The following is a 23499-nucleotide window of genomic DNA, read 5'->3' on the forward strand; positions in this document are numbered from 1 at the left end:
CCATCTCAACAGAAAAAGTAGACATGGTGGGGCATGCCTATCACCCTAGCTATTACGGGAAGCATAAATAGATAGATACTAGTCCAAGGCAGGTAGAAGAGGGCAGACCCTATTTAAAAAAAATAATAATAACAACCAGAGGCAGAGCAGTAAAGCATCTATTTAGCAAGTACAAAGCCCTGAATTCAAACCCCAGTACCACCCAAAGACACAACAGAAAGATGACTTGGCACTGGGGATATAGCTAGGAGGTGCTTCCATATTTGGGGCCTTCCTCATCACCATTGAAGAAGAAAGCAAGTCACTAACACATCCAGAGGACTGAAGAAGATCCTGAGCAGCTGGGCAGCACAAGATTTCATCAATATCACCTCTGGCTCTGGACTTAAGAGTTCCTTGACCTGGGTGTGTGGGAGTCCTGAGAAGTGGATGGATGTTGCAGGGGTGTGGGCTCAGGCAAGGTGAAGAAGACAACAAGAAGTAGAAGCAATAAAATCCCTTCTATGGCGCTGGTGGTCACAGTGGAGCCCTGGGCTCCGGGATACAGAGCTGTGGAATGGGTGGTCTTCTAGCTGGGTGGCAGGGGGGAGGGGGAAGGAAGGAGCAGGAATAGAAGGGAATTCCAGAACCTGAGAGCACAATCCTGAGCATGATCTCACTGCAAATCCAGGATTCTGGAACTTGGGCTGCCTGATGGGCCCTATATGAAAGATGTAGTAGGGAAAAGGAGCGACAGCTGGCTAAAGGGCCCCCCCACAACCCTCCCCAACACCCCAGGAGAGCAGCCTCTCTCCGCTGGTCCCAGGGTGCCATGGAGATGGAGAGTACGGCGGCCTCCACACGGTTCCACCAGCCTCACATGGAGAGGAAGATGAGCGCGATGACCTGTGAGATCTTCAATGAGCTTCGTCTGGAGGGCAAGCTCTGCGACGTGGTCATCAAGGTCAATGGCTTTGAGTTCAATGCCCACAAGAACATCCTGTGTAGCTGCAGTTCCTACTTTAGGTATCATACGGTGCTGGACTAAGCCAAGCTGGGAGGAAGTGGGGCTGGCCTCTTATGGAAACTTTGCAATCCATTTCCTGTTTCCTACTGGCCATGTTAAATTTAGAGACATCAAAGCTCTAGGGAGGACACAATCGGGGGTCAGGGCCACTTTTCTCTGATTGTCATCTGGACTTTAACTAACTTCTGGTGGGCCAGGTTGCCCTTCTTCCATCCTCCTGTAAAGTAACCTGTGGGTTTTCTCCATAGGCAATGCCACTTCCGTTGACCCCTTATGCACCTGTCCCAGTAGAGAGAGCATTTGAAATAGTATGATAAATTAACAAGGGTAGAGAGGATGGGACAGAAGGATGAGGGACCAAGTACCCAGGATATATGTATCAGAAGAAAAAGGGAGTGGTGGGCAAAATCTTGTACTCTAGGAAGTGAAAGGGCCGTTCATGAGATGAAAAGGTCTGCAGAACCACTTCCCGTGAAGATAGGTGTCTTGCCTATTGTTCAGACATCTCATTTATCTCTCCAGCGTAGGAAATCTTTCTTCTGCCAAAATCCTTTTCCAATATTTACAATGCAGGCTGGAGAAGCAAGCATTGCACTTATGTAATGCATGTTAGGTGCCTCTCCTCCAGGCCCTAGAACTGAATCCACAGAAAGACCAGACATTAAATGTCTTAAGCCCTGCAGGCTGCCTAGTATGTCTGTCAGCAACTGTCCAGCCCTTCCTGTAAACTCTACAACATCCACAGATAGGACTGAATGGGGGAGGGGCAGGGGAAGAGGGAGACATGGCTATGTCCCAATACAATTACTTATATGAACATCAGATTTGAGTTTTCAGGTACTACAGTATTCTTTTGATTTCTCGCCCCCCCCCCCAGCTATTTAAAAATTCTCAATCGAACAATAATAAATACAAACACCTCCCCCTTGAAACCTTACTTTGTGGGCAGTACAAAAACGAGGTGTAGCCACATGCCGGTGGCTCACGCCTGTAATCCTAGCTACGCAGGAGGCTGAGATCTGAGGATCGCAGTTTGAAGCCAGCCCGAGCAGAAAAGTCCCCATGAGACTCTTATTTCCAATTAACTACTCAAAAACCGGAAGTGGAATTGTGACTCAACATAGTAGAGTGCTAGCTTTGAGCAATAGAGCTCAGAGATAGTACCCAGGCCTCAAGATCAAGCCTCATGACTGAAAAAAAAAAATGAGGTATAGTGAGAATTTGGACAATGGGTTTGCAGGTTACATTTACATGCATCAGGTAATAAGTACTTTTCCTTTCGTACAGTGTCATTTGTTCTCTCATTCTCTCCCATTCCCTCCCTCTCATCTCCACTCACGAGTTGAGTTATATAGTTCACTTTTATTGATGTCCAGAGTGATCCACTGCTGCACTTTTTTACCCTTGGTCCTCAGACTCTGTTTCCTCCCCCCACCCTTCTGCAGATATGCACGTGAATACACTGTATATAAGGTAAAGAATACAGAATCATCAGAAAAAGAAAAAAATTAAGTCCTTTGGAATTCATTTCAGTATGTATATTATTTTATACACATATGAAGAGGTGCTTGGGTATTGTACCTTTGTGATTCTATCCTCTTTGGGTCTCACTGTATGTATCAAGAATCCTTGTAATTTGACATATTCCAGTGTGTTTTAGATCTGACTTCTGCATATCAGAGAGAACATGCACTATTTGTCTCCCTAATCTTGGCTTCTATCACTTTAAATGGTTTCTTCTAGTTCTATCCATTTCCCTGCAAATGGCATTATTTTATTCTAATGGCTGTGTAAAATTCCACTGTATATAGGTACCACATTTTTGGGATGCACTTGTCTGTTGTGGGGCATCTGGGTTGTTTCCATATCTTGGCTATTATGAATAGTGTGGCAATAAATATGGATGTGCAGGTGTCCTTATCACATCCTGCTAAAACCTTTTTTTTTTTTTTTTGCCAGTCCTGGGGCTTGAACTCAGGGCCTGAGCACTGTCCCTGGCCTCTTTTGCTCAAGTTTAGCACTCTACCACTTGAGCTACAGCATCACTTCTGGCTTTTCTGTGTATGTGGTGCTGAGGAATCAAACCTAGAGCTTTATGCATGCTAGGCAAGCACTCTACCACTAGGCCAAACTCCTGGCCTTAAAACCTCTTTTAAAAAGTAAAATATATTAGGGAAAGGATTCGACTTCATTCAGTACCAAGGAAGGTACCCAGCTGGGCGCTGGTGGCTCACACCTGTAATCCTAGCTACTTAGGAGGCTGAGATCTGAGGATCTTGGAAAGCCAGCCCAGGCAGAAAAGTCCTTGAGACCCTTATCTCCAATTAACCCCCAGGAAATGGAAAGTGGTGCTGTGACTCAGTGGTAGAGCTCTAGCCTTAAGTGAAAATGCTTAAGGACAATGCCCAGGCCCTGAGAACAGCCCCATGGTGCATCAAAAAAAAATTTTTTTTAAAGAACATAGGTGGGCTGAGAATATGGCCTAGTGGTAGAGTACTCGCCTTGCATACATAAAGCCCTGGGTTCGAGTCCTCAGCGCCACATATATAGAAAAAGCCAGAAGTGGTGCTGTGGCTCAAGTGGCAGAGTGCTAGCCTTGAGCAAAAAAGAAGCCAGGGACAGTGCTCAGGCCCTGAGTTCAAGCTCCAGGACTGGCAAAAAAAACAAACAAACATAGGTAATATAGCCAGGCACTGGTGGTAGTTCAAACTTATATTTCTAGCTACTCAGGAGGCTAAGATCTAAAGGCTGTGCTTCAAAGCCAGCCAGGGCAGACAAATTTTAAAAGAATCATTTCTAATAACTGTCAAAAAGCCAGAAGTGGCTCAAGTGGTAGATCACTGGTCTCGAGTGAAAAAGCCAAGCCAGAGTGCAAGTCCCAGCCTTAATCAATCACCTGGAAATCTTTTCCTAAATGTCAGTTTCTTCCCGAGGCTTCTATAGCCACCCTATTGGAATTACAAGCCAATTCCATTCCAGCTCCACTCACTTCTGTCTGTGCTCCCACCCTTTTCCACTTGTTTTTTTGCTGATGACTTTCCAACACATATAACTTGTTGTACGTGCGCACACACGCACATGCCCACATGAGGGCTTACACAACTGACCTTAGGGCTTGAACACTGCTTCATGGCTGTATGTTAAGTGTATACAAAGAGCAATGAGACTCTTATCTCCAACTAACCATCAAAAAGCCAAAATGGAGCTATGGCTCATGTGGTAGAGTGCTAGCTTTGAGCTGAAGAAGTTCAGTCAGGGACAGTGCCCAGACCCTGAGTTCAAGCCCCAGGACCAGCACACACTCACAAAAATGTGGTTAATTCTAGCTAGGATTGTCAGAAGCAGCCTTGCTGATGAGATGACATATGAACACAAAGTTTAAGGAGATGAGGGTGGTAAGGGAAAGGTCTGGGGGATCCTTCCAGGTAGAGATCAAGTTCAGAGGTTGAATTACCTGTGGGGCTCAAAGAACAGCAAGGAGGCCAGCAATGGCCACAGTAGAAGGAGGGGAGGGGGTTGTCACTGGGGAAGGGGGTGGGAGGAGACAGTGCAGAGAGATCAGTTCTCAGAGGACTGTTGGGAAAATGGAGGAGAATGGAAAAGGAGTAGGCTGGACTCGATCATCAACAGGTGAGGACTGTTTATTGAGGAACAGTGAGGGGCACAGACCTTCCCGTGGGTTTGAAGGTTGTGCGAGGGGGTAAATTTGAGACCAGGCTTATATGGGGTCTGAGCAAGGAGGCAGAGGTTATTGAAAACGCCACTAGGTCTAGGAAGTTGGTGGCTTGTCCTTTGGCCCATAATGAATTGTTTACAGATGGGTTGTTTACAGTTAGACTTAGGTGAATTGCCCTGCCTGCACATTAAAGCAGGTCAACTTATACCTGGGGTTTTACCTGGTGTCTGTATGAGCCTGGGGCAATAGGGTGGGGGGGTCAATCCTTCAAGGATTTTGTAGTTTCTGGTAAGGATTTTGTATTTGCCCAGAGTATGAAGGGAAATCAATGGACCGGTCTGGATGGAAGAGGAACATATTCCTGCAAGGATCACTCTGGCTGCTGGGCTAAGACAATAAACACTAGAAGGTCAAAGGCAGAAGCAAGATTAGTGAGGTTACCCTGGATGAGCTTGGCAAGAGACGGTGGGGGTTTGGATCAAGGAGGTAAAAAAGAGGTGAGAAATGATCAGGTTCTAGACCTGTGTTGATTGAATGATACATGTATGCTATGTATGTAGGTGATACTGGAATTTAAACTAAAGATCTGGTGCTGTATCACTTAAGCCATGCCTTCACCCCTGCTTTTGTGTTGGTTATTTTGGAGAGAGAATATTGAAGACTTTTCTACCAAGGTTGACTTTGAACCTCAATCCTCCAGATCTCAGCCTCTTGCATAGCTAGGATTATAGGTGTGAGCCATTGGCTTGAATATTTGTTAAGGTGAATTTCTTCTTTCATTCCTTTGCTCTCCTTTTCTTTTTTTTTTTTTTTTTTTTTGGTGCCTGTATTGGGGCTTGAATTAAGGTCCTGGGCATTATCCCTAGGCTATTTTGCTCAGGGCTAGCGCTCTATTACATTGAGCCTCAGCTCCACTTCCAGTTTTTAGGTGGTTAACTGGAGAAAGAGTATCACAGACTTTCCACCTCAGGCTGGCTTCAAACCTCAGTAGTCAGATCTCAGCCTCCTGAGTAGCTAGGATTACAGGTGTGAACCACTAGTGTCCATCTAGCTTAACTTCTTTAAGACAGAATTTGGTGGACAACAGCATAGGATCTTACTTCCCATTCTAGATCTCAATGTCTTCATTCAAAAATGGAAGAAAAAAAGATTGTGTTATCATGAAGATACAGTGACCAGCCAATTCTCCTGGAAAGACTTTCTCTCTCTTTTTTTACTGTATAAAGCCTATGTGTGTCCCCCTCTCCCTCAGCCCACTCTATTGCCAACACACTCATTGTCCTATTTGGAAAACAAGAAGAAAAAGAGGCCTGGTGTGGGGAGGATATGGATGACAGGAGGCTGCTAATTTCTTTCTTTTCTTCAGAGCTTTATTTACCAGTGGCTGGAACAACACTGAGAAGAAGGTATACAACATTCCTGGCATTTCCCCCGACATGATGAAGCTAATTATTGAGTATGCATATACCCGAACTGTGCCTATCACCCCGGACAACGTGGAGAAGCTACTGGCTGCTGCAGATCAATTTAACATCATGGGTATTGTCAGGGGTTGCTGCGAGTTCCTCAAGTCGGAGCTGTGTTTGGATAACTGTATCGGCATCTGCAAGTTCACGGACTACTACTACTGCCCTGAGCTGAGGCAGAAGGCCTACATGTTCATACTGCACAACTTCGAGGAGATGGTGAAAGTCTCAGCAGAGTTTCTAGAGCTCTCAGTCACTGAACTTAAGGATATCATTGAGAAAGATGAGCTTAATGTCAAACAGGAAGACGCTGTATTTGAGGCCATTTTAAAGTGGATTTCTCATGACCCCCAAAATAGGAAGCAGCACATTTCAGTTTTGCTTCCTAAGGTCAAGTTTAGTTATTCTTTAAAAATACTTACTTGCTGGGGCTGGGAATGTGGCCTAGTGGCAAGAGTGCTCGCCTCGTATACATGAAGCCCTGGGTTTGATTCCTCAGCACCACATATATAGAAAAAGCCGCAAATGGCGCTGTGGCTCAAGTGGCAGAGTGCTAGCCTTGAGCAAAAAGAAGCCAGGGACAGTGCTCAGGCCTTGAGTTCAAGCCCCAAGACTGGCAAAAGACAAAACAAAATCCAAAAATGCTTACTTGCTCATTCTTGGTTCATTTATCCCAGAAGGATGACAGATCCCAGGGCCTTATTTATTGGCACTGATATGGAGGGTATCTCCTATTCATCTCTGGAATTTGCAATTTTCTTTTCCCTATGGAATCTAAAGAATTTCTAGTCAACAAGTTCCCCAAACCCTAGGTCCACATTGAGCTGGAAAACAAATCATGAGGAGTATGCAAATTTATAGCCAGTTGGTGCACTGTGTGTGTGCGCATGCACATGCACGCTGATACTGAGCCTTGAACTCAGGGCCTGGGCACTGTCCCTGAGTTCTTTTGCTCAAGAATGGTGCTCTACCACTTTGAGTCACAGTTCTACTACCAGCTTTTTGGTAGTTAATTGGAAATAAAAGTCTCATGGACTTCCCCACAATCGTTAGTGTTGAATACACACAGAGATATATTCAATTCCTGTATAATTATCATAGATCATATAAAACTGTACTGTGACCAAGCAATGGGTAGATCTGTGATCCTATCAGCTGCCTCTGTCTAGCTCATTTTTCTCCCCGAGTTCTGGGGTTTGAACTCAAGGCCTGGGCACTGTCCCTGAGCCTCTCTGTGCTCCAGGCTAGCACTCTACCACTTGAGCCACAGTGCCACTTTTTTTTTTTTTGTTTTTTTTGTTTATGTGATATTGAGGAATGGAACCCAGAGCTTCATGCATGCTAGGCAAGCAATCTACCACTAAGCCACATTCCCAGCCCTATCTAGCTCATTCTTAGCGGCTAACTCACTTCTAACTCATTCCTCACAGTACTCTTTTGGAAGTACACCACCTCCCAAAAGTAAATCTTTAAACTGTGAGCCACACATTGGAATAAACAAAAAAACATTCCCAGCAATCCTGAGGCAGACTATAAAACATGGATTAAGGACATGAAACTTCCAGGCGTTCTCACCTCATCTGAATGACTTTCTGTATTTCCTTCTTAGGTTCGCCTGGCTCTAATGCATGCTGAGTACTTCATGAATAATGTTAAGATGAATGACTATGTCAAAGATAGTGAGGAATGCAAGCCAGTCATCATTAATGCCCTAAAGGCCATGTATGACCTAAACATGAACGGACCCTCCAATTCTGACTTCACCAACCCACTCACCAGACCCCGCCTGCCTTATGCCATCCTATTTGCAATTGGTGGCTGGAGTGGTGGGAGCCCCACCAATGCCATCGAGGCATACGATGCTCGTGCAGACAGATGGGTGAATGTTACTTGTGAGGAAGAGAGTCCTCGTGCCTACCATGGGGCAGCCTATTTGAAAGGTTATGTTTATATCATTGGGGGGTTTGATAGCGTAGACTACTTCAATAGTGTTAAGCGTTTTGACCCAGTGAAGAAAACTTGGCACCAAGTGGCCCCGATGCATTCCAGACGTTGCTATGTCAGCGTGACAGTCCTCAGCAATTTTATTTACGCCATGGGAGGATTTGACGGCTACGTGCGTCTCAACACTGCTGAACGTTACGAGCCAGAGACCAACCAATGGACGCTCATTGCCCCCATGCACGAGCAGAGGAGTGATGCAAGTGCCACAACACTGTACGGGAAGGTAAAGAACCAGGTGGGGGTGTGTGTGTGGCTGCAGAAGCAAAGGACAGTTAAGTCCAGAAATGATTCTGTTCTTTCTTTTTGGGGATGGCTAGCAAGCAAACTTGCCCTCAATACTCACTTTGCGGTACTAGTGTCCTTTGGTACCTCCAGGTGATTGTTTCCAGGACCCCTGTGGGTACAAAAATGGATAGATTATCTGTAAATAGATGCTCAAGTCTCTTGTATAAAATGGTGTGGTAACCAGGCACTGGTGGCTTATGCCTATCATCTTAGCTACCCAGGATGCTGAGATTTGAACATCTCAGTTCAAAGCCAGACCAGGCAGGCAAATGCTCAAAACTGTTTTTTTTTGTGTTTTTTTTTTTTTTTTTTTTTTTTTTTTTGCCAGTCCTGGGGCTTGAACTCAGGACCTGAACACTGTCCCTGGCTTCTTTTTGCTCAAAGAACTCTACCACTTGAGCGATAGCGCCACTTCCTCAAAACTATTTCTAATTAACCAGCAAAAACTTAGGAGTGGAGGTGGCTCAAGCAGTAGAGCACCAGCCTTGAGCAAAAATGCCCCATGGGGGCTGGGGATATAGCCTAGTGGCAAGAGTGCCTGCCTCGGATACACGAGGCCCTAGGTTCGATTCCCCAGCACCACATATACAGAAAACGGCCAGAAGCGGCGCTGTGGCTCAAGTGGCAGAGTGCTAGCCTTGAGCGGGACAGTGCTCAGGCCCTGAGTCCAAGGCCCAGGACTGGCCAAAAAAAAAAAAAAAAAAAAAATGCCCCATGGGACCTTGAAGCCCCAAGTTCTTCACACAAGAGGAGGTCTAGTACTGATTATGCACATCCTCCCCTATACTTCAAATCATGTCTATAAATTGCTTCTAATACCATGTAAATGCTATGTAATTATTAAACATTAAGTCTATATATTTTCAGTAGTTTTCTTCCCCAATATTTTTAGTATTTAGTTGGCTGGATACATAGGTGGGGGACCTGAGAGAGACGGGATATTACTTAGTGCTTGGATTTTCTTCCCTCAGGTCTACATATGTGGTGGATTTAATGGAAACGAATGCCTGTTTACAGCAGAAGTGTACAACACTGAGAGTAATCAGTGGACAGTCATAGCACCCATGAGGAGTAGGAGGAGTGGAATAGGTGTCATTGCTTATGGGGAACACGTATACGCGGTGAGTCTATCATATATAGCTGCAAACAAAATGATCCCCAGATTCACTATTAGCAAAACAGGTTTAGGCTATCATTGCTTAAGTATACATCACTGGCTCTTCCCATCCGGGGCTTCCTCAGTGGCCAGATGCAATGGTTGGCAGTCACTGTGCTTCTTTTGCTACCCACAGGTAGGTGGCTTTGATGGGGCTAATCGACTCCGGAGTGCGGAAGCCTACAGTCCAGTAGCCAACACCTGGCGCACCATACCCACTATGTTTAATCCTCGTAGCAATTTTGGCATCGAGGTAGTGGATGACCTGTTGTTTGTGGTGGGGGGCTTTAACGGCTTTACCACCACCTTTAATGTTGAGTGCTATGATGAAAAGACCGACGAGTGGTATGACGCTCACGACATGAGCATATACCGCAGTGCTCTGAGCTGCTGCGTGGTACCAGGGCTGGCCAATGTCGGGGAATATGCAGCCAGACGGGACAACTTCACAGGATTAGCACTGCGAGATGAAGTAAAGTATTCCGCTTCGACAAGTACCCTACCTGTATGAGCCTCTTCATTTAGCTAATAAAAAGTCTAAGCAATAAGAATTAATTCTTTTTTTAAATAAATGCAGTATTTGAACCTGTAAGAGTACTGGAAAATGTTCAACTTAAGGGAAACAGGGTTGGATAAATGAGGGCGTAAGGAAGATTGTGATCACTTTCAACAGTGCCCAATGAAGAAAACAATCACACAGTGTAAGCCAGCTCTAAAGAAATATGTTTATTGAAAATGTACACAGACACAATTAGTAGCTTTAACACAGAACCAGATAGTTTTTGAAACAAAAACAAGCTATTTTACAACATAATGTTTCCAAGTGTTCTACATACTACATCATCTGTGACTTGAAGGGAAAAAGTCAAGATTAGACTTTGCAACAGGGCTTGGAGACCACTAGCCCAAAAAACTGTTATCAACTCACTGTTTATTTTACAAATAACGAACCCTAGACATGGACTGTAAAATCTTCAAACACCTAGCAAGCACTGCTTTTCACGAGTGCATGCAGCAGGAGGATTAAGTTAACAAGTACTCTAGCACATATGCTTCAAGGGAAGATGTAGCAATGGTCACTGAGTAAGACAGAAGTCCCACAAGGACGTCACTGACAAAGAGCAGTAATTTGGCTACCTAATTCCTTGAGGCAGAATGACTATTCTGTTATGCTATTGTTACTGTAGTACAGCACTCAATGAGCTGTTTTTCTTACAGTAACCAGAACACATGCTGTAACAGAAGCATTATAACAACAAAATGGACTTTTTTCAAGAAAAACTGGAGTGATGAGCTATGAACGACTGAATTGTTTCCCAAATAATCTAGTTACAGCACCACATTTTTCTAGTATAGGCAGTATTGGCTTCACAATATGTGCACGTCCAAAAATAGGAAACGTGGCCAGCATGCCCTTAACTTAAGCTTCATTTGAGGAAAGTACAAGTAACTAAAACATACAATTCAGTCCTCCTGTCTACTTTATAATATTATAGTGTTGATAGTAAGCTCATGAAGTGGAAAAGGAACTATTTTTAAACATATCACATGCTACACTGGTCAAAAGATTAAAAAAAAGTGTGCACTAGGAACTGTCTTACCAGTAGCCGGAAGGATTTAAAACACACAAATGCACAAGCTTCCATAAATACTTCTCTCCAGCTTTAAACTTATGTTCTCTAGTAAAAAGGTAAGTACTTTTCACGTTTTGGTCCCAGAAATACTATACACAACCAGATAGATGATCGAAACAAAACTGATGTTGATGGAATTTAAGAGCGCTTAGTAAAGTTATTTTGGACTGGCACAACAAGTAAATTTGACTATCAGGATACACAAGGCTAATCATGCAAAACTGCAAGTGAGATGTATTACTTAAACACTAAGCTCATGACTGACATTCTCCACAAGGAAGGTAGAGTCAAAGGAAAGCCAGGTAATGTATAAGCAGCCTCCCTGGAAGTTATATCATTTTTGGTCTAATTCATATCCTCTCTCTCCTTTCTACCAAAAAAACAAAAGCAACAAAAGTTTACTTGAATATACCTTAGGCTATCTTTTAAAAAACTGTATTTTTAACTGATTATATGACCAAACACAATCTTTAAATTTTCATTAGAAAGGATATTTCTTTCCCAAAGAGCCGCATTAGACCTCATCAACATACTTAGAACCGTTCCAAATCTTAAGTTCCTTTCAGTTTAGAATTTCAGAATGTCAGCCTTGAACAGATTTAAGCAAATCTGGTTTCTTTCCTTATTAACAAGTTAGGATATTTAGGAAACACAAATTACTAATGTGAAGTCACGCATGTGAATTTAAGTATCAAAATTAGAAACTCAGTATTCAGGAAAACCTGCACACATGGTCATGCAAGGACTTACCCCGTCTGTCAGCCAGGGCCTAGGCTGCTGCTGAGTTAAAAAAAACAAGTTTCAATCAAGTTTTCAAAACCAGATTATATACCTAAATTGTATGTTTTAACTTCTGCTATATCATATAAAGATCCTAACAATGGTAGTGACTGTCTCACAAGACAATTAAAAATCCCCAACTATATATCACTCTTCTGGAGAAAACTGGCATCCTGGTGGGACACTGAATTACTTCAACCCAACCAAGAAAAGGTTTGGTGGCACAGTCCATGGAATGCAAAGTCAATTCAAGGAGCTTCCATCAATGATTTCGAACTGTATGGATTTATCATCACTAAGCTGTAGTGCTGCTCAGACGCCAAAGGCAATTACTGAAATAACTACAACGGAATGGAAATTGAGAAAAAGGTAGTGGAAGACTAGGATGTAATATATTCTTGTATAGAAACCGACTTGCAATTTCCCAGCCTCATTTCAGTAAGAGTTCCAACATATGTATTAAAAACTTTTGTCCTATGCAGGGATACTAATTTAGAAATTTCAGGAAAGTTCTTATAGAATTTAAGAGCTAAAACATGGTCTTGCAGCAAAACAGCTACATGTTCTGGTTGTGCTTTTTTTCATTTGATGTCTGATCACACAATAGGAGGGTTAATTTTAAGAAGTAGAGTAAGTCTTGGACTATGACTTCTAGAATGGCATTTCAGAATGTCTAATAAGGGAAACACATTCTTTAAGAGATAAAGGGTGTGTTGTCACACACCTGTAATTCTACCACTCAGAAGACTGAGGCTACAAAACAAGTCCATGCCTAAAAAGAAAAAGTGGAAAACAGTGCAAATTATCAGGAGATCAAAGAGCAGTCTTATATATGAACCGAACACTGAAAGATTCAGCCCGAGTGCTAACTTGCATAAAGCTGGGGGTAGTGTCAGAAGAATGTACAAAAATGAGAAATATACAAGAATAAAGAGTGAATAAAAACAAACGCATAACTGTAGTGATACATTTTTTTAAAGCCAAAACTATAGACCCAAATTTGGTATTCTAGGCTCAGGCAAAATTCCTATGAAAGTCTAGGGCAACTGGACAAAGTAATGTAACCATCAAAGTATTATTTCTCTAACTTGTTATTTTCTTCCATTATAAAATCAGTTGCTTATAGAAAAAAATGAGGATCGAGATATGTGTTAGAACAAAAATAAAAACTGAAGGCATTGAGTGTTGATTGTCATAGGCATTATTTAAATTCACTAACATGTCCTTAATCCTGTACCTATTTTGATTTCTCAGTCTATAGTTATAATTCCTAGAGAAAAAAATTTGATATATATAACTTTGTATTCAATCAGCCAAGGATTAATAAACTAGCCAACTGCCATCATCTCAGAGTGATGGTTTGAAGTTTATAAACAGCTGCTAAAGAAGTGAAAATACATTTTTTTTAAATACATGAGGTAACCACAAATTTCTCATCAGTCACCTCTTCTTTATATGAACAAAACACTACTTCTAGATAAACACATACAATAAAATATCAATGTAAATACTCTGAAAGCATCTTCCTGAAACATTGTGCTTTCTCCTTCAGGTTTCAGTCTTACTATTGCACATGCCTCCTGCAGATGAGGGCTTTATACATAAACTCAGATCTTGTGAAACCGTTCTATAGAAAGTGAAAAGGAATATCAAAGAAAATGTGCAAATAAAAGTGGTGCTTAAAGCCCCAAATACAAGTCTCTAAAACAAAGGACTATCATAACTGGTTGGCAGAACAAGACCTGCTTTTTCCACTTGTCTTTAATAAGATTTAGCTAGTACATAAACACAAAGACATAAGATTGCAAAACAACAAAGATTACCATGTATTAGATTGAGTTTCCCACTCTTCAGTTCTTAACTATACTTCCTTTAATGGGATACCAATCAATCCAAGTAGAAAATAAGTTACCAACATACTTTTTCAAGTAACTGTCTGGGTATCTTCAGCCTCATGAAACAGGGAGAACAGTTTTTAGCTGCACATATTAGAGAACTTAGCATTCTATCTGGGAGCTTGGTACTCGCCGCATGTTCAGGGCGTGCCGATGTATTTCTTGCATCTGTCTAATGCGGTCCTTCTGCCACATTAGGTTTTGAGGCATAGGGTATCTTTGCGTGCCATGCAAGTAGCGGTACGGGATCCTGACGTGGCAAGCGGTGGCTCTACAACGAGGCTGTGGCATGGGAGGAAGGAGCATCCACCTCTTTCTCTCAGCACAGTACCGGTAGGCTTCTTTCCGATACTGTTTGTCAATATCATCACTGTTTTTCCAGCCTCCAATAATAAAGACGTCATCTTTGTAATAGCAAATGGCTGCCCCTTCAATGCTTAAGACTTCTGGAGGCAAGCTCTCAAGGATCTCATCGGACACTTGGTTGGTGATTTTTTTTACTGCCTCTTCATTTTCTAAAGAATAACTCTTGGGACAGCACGATGCTGTCTGATAAAAGTTTGAGTTGACCACAGACATCTGGAAAAAACAGTAATTGTCAATAAGAGGCAATGATTCCACATCTCGCCATTGTCGAGTCTCAGTATCATAGCATGTAATCACAGCCTTTAAACCATCCTCTGTGTCCCGGTCCACAGGAGTGCGGGCAGCAATGTACACAAACCGGTCTTCTATGGCTAATGCTTTGACATCACGAAGAATCTTTGGTGCAGATTCCAAGTTGTGCCATTTGTCAAGTTCAGGATTGTAAACAGTCACATCTTTAAAGCCAGGACTAAAGTTGCCATGTCCTCCAATGCTATACAGCTTGCCTTTGACTTCCGTTAGCCCAAAAGAATGCTTTCTTGTCATCAGACTACAAACATGTTCCCACGTGTTCAAATTTGGGTTGTACCTTTCCACAGTCTTAGCAAAGCCTGGTTCCATTGATCCGGCAACATACACATAGGATTCTGTTACTGCGACAGCATGTCCATCAAGATGATTATGAATATGGGGCAGGTTTACCCATCTATCCTCATCAACAAAATATCCCACACATTCACTCAAATAGTCCCCTCCTTCAGACACACCTCCAATAACCATGATCACATCCATGTTTTGCCCATAGCGAGGTAACAATGAGATATGAGAGGGGGGATGTTGCAGCGTGCCAGACTGTATGTTCTCAGCTCTCAGAGCGTGCCTCTCCACTGCATCAGCCACCAACCGGACGCAAACGTCATTACTGGCCACCAGCCTCTCTGGCTTGACATGCCGTGTCAGGTAGGTAGGCTTCATCTGGGACAGCCTGAGCAACTTAAAAAGCTCTTCAAAGTATCTCTCTCGCTCTTCAGCATTTCTCTGAACCCACTTCAAAACGGTTTCAAAAAGAACCTCTTCAGAATCAACAGTAATTTCCAAGTCAGAAAGCCAGTCACGAATGAGATGGAATGGTAGAGTATAAAATTCCTCATCCTGAATGACCTTGTAGAAATTCCTTCGTATCATATCGGCAGCTTTCAGAGCAAGTTGGCTCAGGGTGTACATATGAGCTAAGCTATGAATGGCCACACAGTTTGAAAGATGAAGTTTTTTCTTGAGAAATTCTCCACAAAATTCTTTTAAACGAATTAACAGGAATCTAAAAATCAAGAAAAAGGGAAAAGATTAATTTTTGGATGTATGTATCCTTATGTGATTACATTTTGAAAGCATCCTGAATTTTAAAATTGAAATGTTAAGATTAATCTCATTTAACATGTACAACATCTGGAGGGGGAAAAAAGGAATCCCCACATTAAAAAGTATTATTTAAAAGTCTATTTAAAAGCATAGGTAGATGGGCACCAGTGGCTCACACTTGTAACCCTATCTACTCATGAGGCTAAAATCTGAGCATCATGGTTCAAAGCCAGCCTGGGCAGAAAAGTCCATGAAACTCATATCTCCAATTAACCCTCAAAAGCCAGAAGTTGCACTATGGCTCCAGTGGTAAAGCACCGGCCTTGAACAAAAAAGCTAAGCAAGAGCATGAAGCCTTAGGTTCAAGGACTGGTACTGGCACAAATAAAGAAGCCAGGGACAGTGCTCAGGCCTTGAGTCCACGCCCCAGGACTGGCAACAAAAACAAAACAAAAAAAAGCTTATATATCCAGTTAAAGGTATATCAAATGGTAGAGCACCTGCCTAGCAAGTATGAACTGTGTTTCATGGCTGTATTCCCAGCTACTAAAGGAGGCAGGCCAAGCTGGGGCAAGCATTCAGCAAGATCCCATCTTAAATAACAAGCCAGGTATGGTTGAGTGGGCCTGTGATGCCAGCTATGTAAGAGGCATATGGTAATAGGAATGGGATCTCAAAGTGGTCCTGAGCAAAATGTAAGACCCTATCCAAAAAGTAACCAAAGTGAAAAAAGGAGGAAAAAAGAGGGTATATGGCTCAAGTGGTAGAAACTACCCAGCAAATATGAGATCCCCAGAGTTCAAATCTCAGTGTTACTACTCTCCCCAAGAAAATGTGAGCACTTGCTAGCATGTGGAAGGGCATAAGTTCATCTCTAGCACTATGCCCCTCCTCCCCCAAAAGACCATGCTGGCTACAGACGTAGCTCAGAGTAATGAGCTAGCTGTCCAGCATACTGGAGGCCCTGGGCTTGATCACCAGCACAGCACCAAAAAAAATAACAAAAAAGCATATGCAAAACTCACCCATATATAAAATATATTTAAAAATACTTGTACATTTTACACATATACAAAGCTGATGTACATATATTTATATAAGTGATGTATATACATTTATATATAGAGGGTTTTTTGTTTGTTCTTTTATTTTTAGCAGGGTATTGCTATGTAACCCAGGCTGGCCTCAAAGTCAGTGCTGAGATTATAGGTGTGTATTCCACACCAGGCTCAAAATAGAATTTTTAATTATATAAGGTTCTCTAGAATATTTTCCTTAATAGTATAACAGTCTCATACTTAGGCATGAATATAGTCTAAAGTAAGAGCAAGCAGGAACTGGTACTTCCTGGAGCCCTTAGATATTGGAAAGATAGCAGTCTAACTTTGTTCGAGAAGTTTTCTTTTACCATTCTGTGTGTGTGTGTGTGTGTGTGTGTGTGTGTGTGTGTGTGTGTGTGTGTGTGTGTGTGTGCGCGCGCACATGCTTTCCCTGAGCATTTCTGCTCAAGGCCAGTACTCTATTACTTGAGCCAATACTCCTTTATTTTTCTTGGTGGTTAATTGGACTTTCTAGTCGCGGCTGCTTTTAAAACTTGAGCCTAAGGCTGGGAATGTGGCCTAGTGGCAAGAGTGCTTGCCTCGTATACATGAAGCCCTAGGTTCAATTCTTCAGCACCACATATATAGAAAAGGCCAGAAGTGGAGCTGTGGCTCAAGCTGGCAGAGTGCTAGCCTTGAGCAAAAAGAAGCCAGGGACAGTGCTCAGGCCCTGAGTCTCAAGCCCCAGGACTGGCAAAAACAAACAAACAAACAAACAAAAAACTTAAGCCTCAGACCTCAGCTTCCTGAGTAAGTAGGATTACAGGTGTGAGCCACCAGAGGCCTGGCTTTGTGTCAGGTTTTCATTGACTCTTCAATAAAACATTCTCTTTGGGCATGGCTCAGGGGCTTTGCCCCAAGCTCAGCCCTCATCATTAAAGCAGGGATAGCAAGGAAACTCCAATATCTGAAGAAGCCAGGAAGCAAAACATAGGCACAGTAAAAAAAAATATGTAAGACAAAAAAATGCATCTTAAAAAACAGAAGTAGTTTGGCATATACATGATAGAATGTTGCCTGCTACACAAATTCATTTAAATTAAAGCAGCACAAGAATTCTAACACAAAACAGCTGCCAGCCAAAGGGTGGCCAATAAATGAGACCACTGTTTCAAATAGAGGAAGACAGCCAGGGCCAGTGGCTCATAATTGTAATCCTAGCTACTCAGGAGGCTGAGATCTGAGGATCTCAATTCGAAGCCAGCCCAGGGAGGAAAGTCTACGAGACAGTCATCTCCAATAAACTTGTCAGAAAAGGCAGGAAGTAATGCTGTGGCTCAAGTGGTAGAGTGCTAACCTTATGCAGAAGTTCAGGGACAGCATCTAGGCCTTGAGTTCAAGTCCCAGAACCAGCCAAAAAAAGAGGTAAGAACCAACTTAAACAATATTAAAAAAATTCATTAGCTGTTTATTATTATGGTTATTGTGTATAATAACTACCTTTGCTACAATATAAAAACTAATAAAGGAGTTGGCCCTGGTGGAGCATGCCTATAAACCCAGCACTTGGGAGGCTGAGACAGAATAATTTTGAGTTTGAGGCTAGAAAGGGCTACATTTGTCTTTAAGGAGGAGAAAAGGCAAGACAGAGGCAAGACAGGCTTTCTTGCTTTACCTTCTAAAGGAAACATACCATCATAGACATAAAACCAAGTGTAGGGCTGGGGATATGGCCTAGTGGCAAGAGTGCTTGCCTGGTATACATGAAGCCCTGGGTTCAATTCCCCAGCACCACATATATAGAAAGCGGCCAGAAGTGGCGCTGTGGCTCAAGTGGCAGAGTGCTAACCTTGAGCAAAAAGACGCCAGGGACAGTGCTCAGGCCCTGAGTCCAAGGCCCAGGACTGGCAAAAACAAAAAACAAACAAGTGTAGTAGTAGTAAAGGCTCTAGTGGCTCTGTCATGTTGGGTACCAAGGTCACCTGATTCTAATGTACATTCCCTTAGGGCAGGTTTTGGGATGAATATATAAACAAAACACAGCTATCACACCTTAGGCATCTGTGAGAGGAGGAGGATGCCAGGCATGTCCTATTATTTCTGGTTCTTTCTTACAAGATCCCTGCAGGGCTGAATCACCAGCAGAGTACATGTGAGAAGAGGGGTGCAGATCTGCCTCAGGACTGATGGCAAGATTGAATGTGATGACCTAAGAGCACCCATAAGAGCACCTGACAGAGAGATGCTCTGCCTCTGAAAGATGGAGAGAAATTTGAGCTTTAAGTACATTGCCTAGAGTACCACCTCCTCTCCTCACTCCTAACCATCCAATAAAAAGGGGTCAAATTTGAAAAACACAAAATCATGTCAGACACAAACAACCTTATCAGTGCTACCACTTGTATCTATATACTTTCATTTAATAACCCTCTCTCCCTTCCTCAGCTCTATATCCATCCTGTCCCACCTTCTCATAACTTAGCCTCATACCCTGAAAAAAAAGCTCCAATCAGTGAGCAGGAACTTTTATCTCCTGACACTCAATGTGCCTGCAGCTATACCCTGTACTTGCCTTCCCAGTGCAACATATTTTTTTCATAAATCTTAAAGTGTATTAGTTGTTTTGCATATACCTTAAAGTATATTAGTTGTTTCTACTGGTAAATTGTCACTGCTTTTATAGTTTTATGTGCCATAAGTACACATAAATATTCACGTATACCTAAATGTCTATGTGTAGCTGGGGCATGGAGAATATTTTTTTCTTTTCTCCAGAGCCACTGGAGAGTTATGATCAGATTGGCTGTTTATTTATTTACTTATTTTATTTTGAAGCAGTGACTTGCTATGTAGCCTTGAACTCTCAGGCTTTTTGTCTCAGCCTCCAGACTGAGATTAAAGACATATGCCACCACACATTTTATTCTCAGTGTTCAATGAGATGTCCCTGCCTGATAAGGCATCCCCTGTTTCCATGATTTTCCTTGATTTCTCCACAGCTAGAATTGGAAGCTCTCCTATGCAACTACCTATCCTGACAACTTCTTTTGGACTCAGGGCCTGAGCACTGGTCCCTGGCTTCTTTATGCGCAGGGCTACTAGCACTCTGCCACTTGAACCACAGCGCCACTTCTGGCCGTTTTCTATACATGCTGGGGAATAGAACCCAGGGCTTTAAGTATACAAGGTGGGCTCACTCTTGCCACTAGGCCATATTCCTAGCCCCCCTGACAACTTCTTGAACAGGTCCAAGTTGACATTGCTCCTACTCTTCTTGCAATCTTTCACATGTTAATAACAAATCCATCTTCCCAGTAGCTTGGGTTTAAAAAAAAAAACAACAACTGTTTTTCCTTACATCCACCTCGAGTCTAATGGCAAATTCATCTCCCTACCTTCAAAATGCTATTATTATGAGCCCTTTTCATCACCTTCCCTTTGTTCTTTTCAGTCTAAGGCATCATCACTGCAACAAGTTATCTTTTGCTTCTGCCCTTGATGCATGCCCCGCTCCCATCCTTTTCCTATCACAGAATTCCAACTGCATCATTCTTTACATCTTCTTCACTGTAAAAACTCAAGTCCAGCCAAGGAGGCCCTGTGGGATGTAGATCTAATCCTATTACCAACCTGAGCACCCCTTCCTTCCATCCCTCTCCAACTATATGAGCCCCCCATGTTCTCTACTGCTCAAATAAGCTCCACCTCAGAGGTTTGCATTTGGGTCCCCAACCTGAAGCACCCTCTAACTCATCTCCTTCATTTCTTCACTAAACATCTTCTCAGCATCCTTTATCCATGCAACTTAAAAATCAGTTCCTCTACATCAGACAGAATTAACAATGCACCCACACCCCATATCCACACAGTTTTCATCACAGTTGTAATAAATCATTCAACAGGCTAGGTCTATCAATACAATAATATGAGGGGCTGAGACTTTTGTCTCTTTTGCTCACTACAGAATTCCCGGCACCCTAGAGCCCAGGGTCTGATCTGAGGCATAATAGATGTTCAATAGATTTGTGGAGTTTTTTTCCAAAACAAAGAAATCTGCAACACAAACTGCCAGAACTCTCCTCCAGAGCTTCCATTCTGCTACCTAAATCCCTTCACTACAGCAGCGGGCTAATCTCTTCAAACATTTCAATCGGAGCATTTTTTTTTCTTTTGACCCTGCTTCCCATCACACTCAGAAAAACTCATCCCAATTCATCACACACACCCTCCCGTTCAACCTACCTGATCTGGCTCAAGAAAGGTTTCCCAGTAACCTCCCCAAACCAAACTAGATCCTGCCTCGGGGCCTTTGCGCTGCCTGGAATGTTCATTACCCGCCCCCCGCCCCCGCCCATCCCTTAACCCCTCTCATCTTTGTACAGCTAGTTTTCTCCACGTGTAGAGGTCACTTTAAATGCCTCCTCCTCGGAACGCTCTTCCCTCCAGCCTTGCACCCGTTTTTTAATGTCATCGCAACAACCATCATCACGTACTGACTTTGCTTTTCATTGCCTTTGTCTCCTCCGCCGAATGTCGGCGCTCCCAGGCACTGGGCGCCCTGGCCGGGCTCCCGGACCGTCACGGTGGATGCCCGAGGCGGTGGCGACCGTCCCCACCCCCCCACCCCCCGCTCCCCCCCACCACACACGGGCACGGCTCTCGCTCACCTGTCGGCCAGCTCCAGCACCTCGTGCACGCTGCCGGTGCTGACCCGGATGCGTCCGGTGTACATGTACTCGATAACGGCCTCCACGGTGTCGGGTTCGGGCCCCGGCTCCGAGCTCCACTTACGCATCTCCACCCGGCCGGAGCGGGACTCGGAGAACTGGCCCGAGAGCAGAGGCGTGAAGTACTCGGTGGCGGCGGCCAGCACCGAGCGGTGGGCCCGGAACTCGCGGCCTCCCGCGCCGCCGAAGCACAAGGTGATGTCGCAGAAGAGGCCTTGGCGACGCTGCTCGTTTTGCCGCCAGGAGAGCTCGGAGCAGTGGGAGCTGCACTCGAAGTCCTCGGCCTCCGGACCCGGGTCGCCTCCGCCGGCTTCCATGGCAGAGAGGCCGGGCCCGGGTCCGAAGTCTACGGTGCCGCTGCCTCGGACCTCGGCCGCCAGCCCTGCTGTCCCACTGGTGGCCGTCTCCATGCTCTCCATCTCCAGCACCTGAAGGGATGCTGCCGCGGCCGCCGCTGCCGCCGCCGCCGCTACCGCCGCCGCCATCTTGACGCAGCTGCGCCGGCCCCCCGAGGCTCGGAACGGTGCGGCCGTTCTGGTGCGACACAGAGGGATTCTGGGATTAAATAGGGCGCGCGGGGCGGAGCCGCGCATGCGCCGTCGCGCTCCCCGCGAACGCGGTCGAAGACCCAGGATTGCATCCCCCGGTGCCGCGGCGATGGCTGGCTTTCCAAGCTTGGAAGAGCTGCTTGCACCTAACGATTTTGATGAATTTAAGAATCACCTTGGCCCGTCACCCATTACGAAATGGCTTTGGGACTTGATGCACAGCAATGCAGACAAAAAAATTTAAAAGTAGAATTGAATTAGAAGAGAAAATTAAAAAATAAAACCGGTCCCATCCAAGTAGATGAAAGTGAGCCTGTTACTTATTATCTCTGAACGAATTTGTTTTCTGTAGGGATATTACCTACACCTTGGAATACCACCCAGGCTTAAATGAGATAATGCTGACTCAAATGCTATATACACTTCCCTAGTCACATTTCATGTGATTTTTAAAATATGGATAAAGGGGCAGGGGATATGGCCTAGTGGCAAGAGAGCTTGCCTCGTATACATGAGGCCCTGGGTTCGATTCCCCAGCACCACATATACAGAAAACAGCCAGAAGTGGCGCTGTGGCTCAAGTGGCAGAGTGCTAGCCTTGAGCAAAAAGGAAGCCAGGGACAGTGCTCAGGCCCTGAGTCCAAGGCCCAGGACTGGCCGGGAAAAAAAAAAAAAAAAAAGGGCCTGGCGCTGGTGGATCAATGCCTGTGGTTCTAGCTACTCAGGAGGCTGGGATCTTAGGATCACAGTAGGAAGCCGGCCCAGGCAGGAAAGCCCTTGCTTCTTTATTTCCAATTAACCACCAAAAAAAAAAAAAGCTGCAAGTGAAGCTGTGGCTCAAGTGGTAGAGCACTAGTAGCCTTGAGCATAAAAGCTCAGGGACAGCACTCAGGACAAGTCCTGAGTTCAAGCCCCAGAACCAGCACACACATTTAAAAAAAAAAAAAAAGCCATTAACAGTGACTCAATTTGATGTTATCCCCCAGGTGTTACTGGAATTTGAGCTTATGACCTTTGCTTGCTAAGCAGATGTGCTACCACATGGACCTCCTCAGCTTTTTTCTTCTTCTTTCTAGTCCTGGGCTTGAACTCAGGCCCTGGGCGCTGTCCCAGAGCCTTTTTGTGTCCACAGCAAGCACTTTACCATGTAAGCTAGTGTCATGTCTGGCTTTTTCTGAGTGGTTTACTGGAGATAAGTGGTTTACTGCTTGGGCTGGCTAAGAAACAAGAACCTCAGCCTCCTGAGTAGCTAGGATTACAGCAGGCACAAGCCACCACCACCTAGCTCAGCTTGTTTTTGTATCACTGGATTCTGTGGAGAATGGATTGATTGTACCAGGGCAAATGGAGAAATAAAAACAGTAGTTAGCAGACCAGACAGACTTGAATCAGTAGAGTTCAAGGGTAAATCAATGGAATGTAGAACTTGCCCAGTGACTGGAGCTGCTTTCAGCTTGGATTTCTGAGTAGAGCTTTAATTAATTATACATTGAGAAAGGAAGGATATAGATGTGGGATTTCCATCTTTTTGAAGCCGTTATATTTTTTCATTTTGGT

At 43.9% G+C, this 23499-nt stretch overlaps 2 protein-coding genes across 3 annotated transcripts; one reads left to right on the forward strand and one right to left on the reverse strand.

Annotated features, from left to right (window-relative positions):
* The first annotated feature begins 708 nt into the window (after positions 1–708).
* On the forward strand, positions 709–10182 carry Klhl10 (kelch like family member 10). The gene is made up of 5 exons (XM_048365259.1): positions 709–1005; positions 6049–6538; positions 7758–8375; positions 9409–9558; positions 9730–10182. Exons 1-5 carry the CDS (start codon positions 812–814, stop codon positions 10102–10104), a joined length of 1827 nt encoding a protein of 608 aa, XP_048221216.1. The 5' UTR covers positions 709–811; the 3' UTR covers positions 10105–10182.
* Positions 8330–21931, reverse strand: Klhl11 (kelch like family member 11). Of its 2 annotated transcripts, XR_007213681.1 has the most exons (3): positions 21335–21879; positions 13831–15586; positions 8330–8546 (listed from the first exon to the last, which is right to left on the reverse strand). XR_007213681.1 is itself a non-coding variant. In XM_048365258.1 (2 exons), exons 1-2 carry the CDS (start codon positions 21877–21879, stop codon positions 14005–14007), a joined length of 2127 nt encoding a protein of 708 aa, XP_048221215.1. In that variant the 5' UTR covers positions 21880–21931; the 3' UTR covers positions 10300–14004. The 2 variants fall into 2 exon arrangements, 1 of the variants encoding a protein (XP_048221215.1); XM_048365258.1 differs by lacking the exon at positions 8330–8546 and having other exon boundaries at positions 10300–15586; positions 21335–21931.
* Positions 21932–23499: the final 1568 nt, after the last annotated feature.

Source organism: Perognathus longimembris, chromosome 17 (assembly GCF_023159225.1).
Source record: "Perognathus longimembris pacificus isolate PPM17 chromosome 17, ASM2315922v1, whole genome shotgun sequence".
NCBI classification, from domain to species: domain Eukaryota; kingdom Metazoa; phylum Chordata; class Mammalia; order Rodentia; family Heteromyidae; genus Perognathus; species Perognathus longimembris.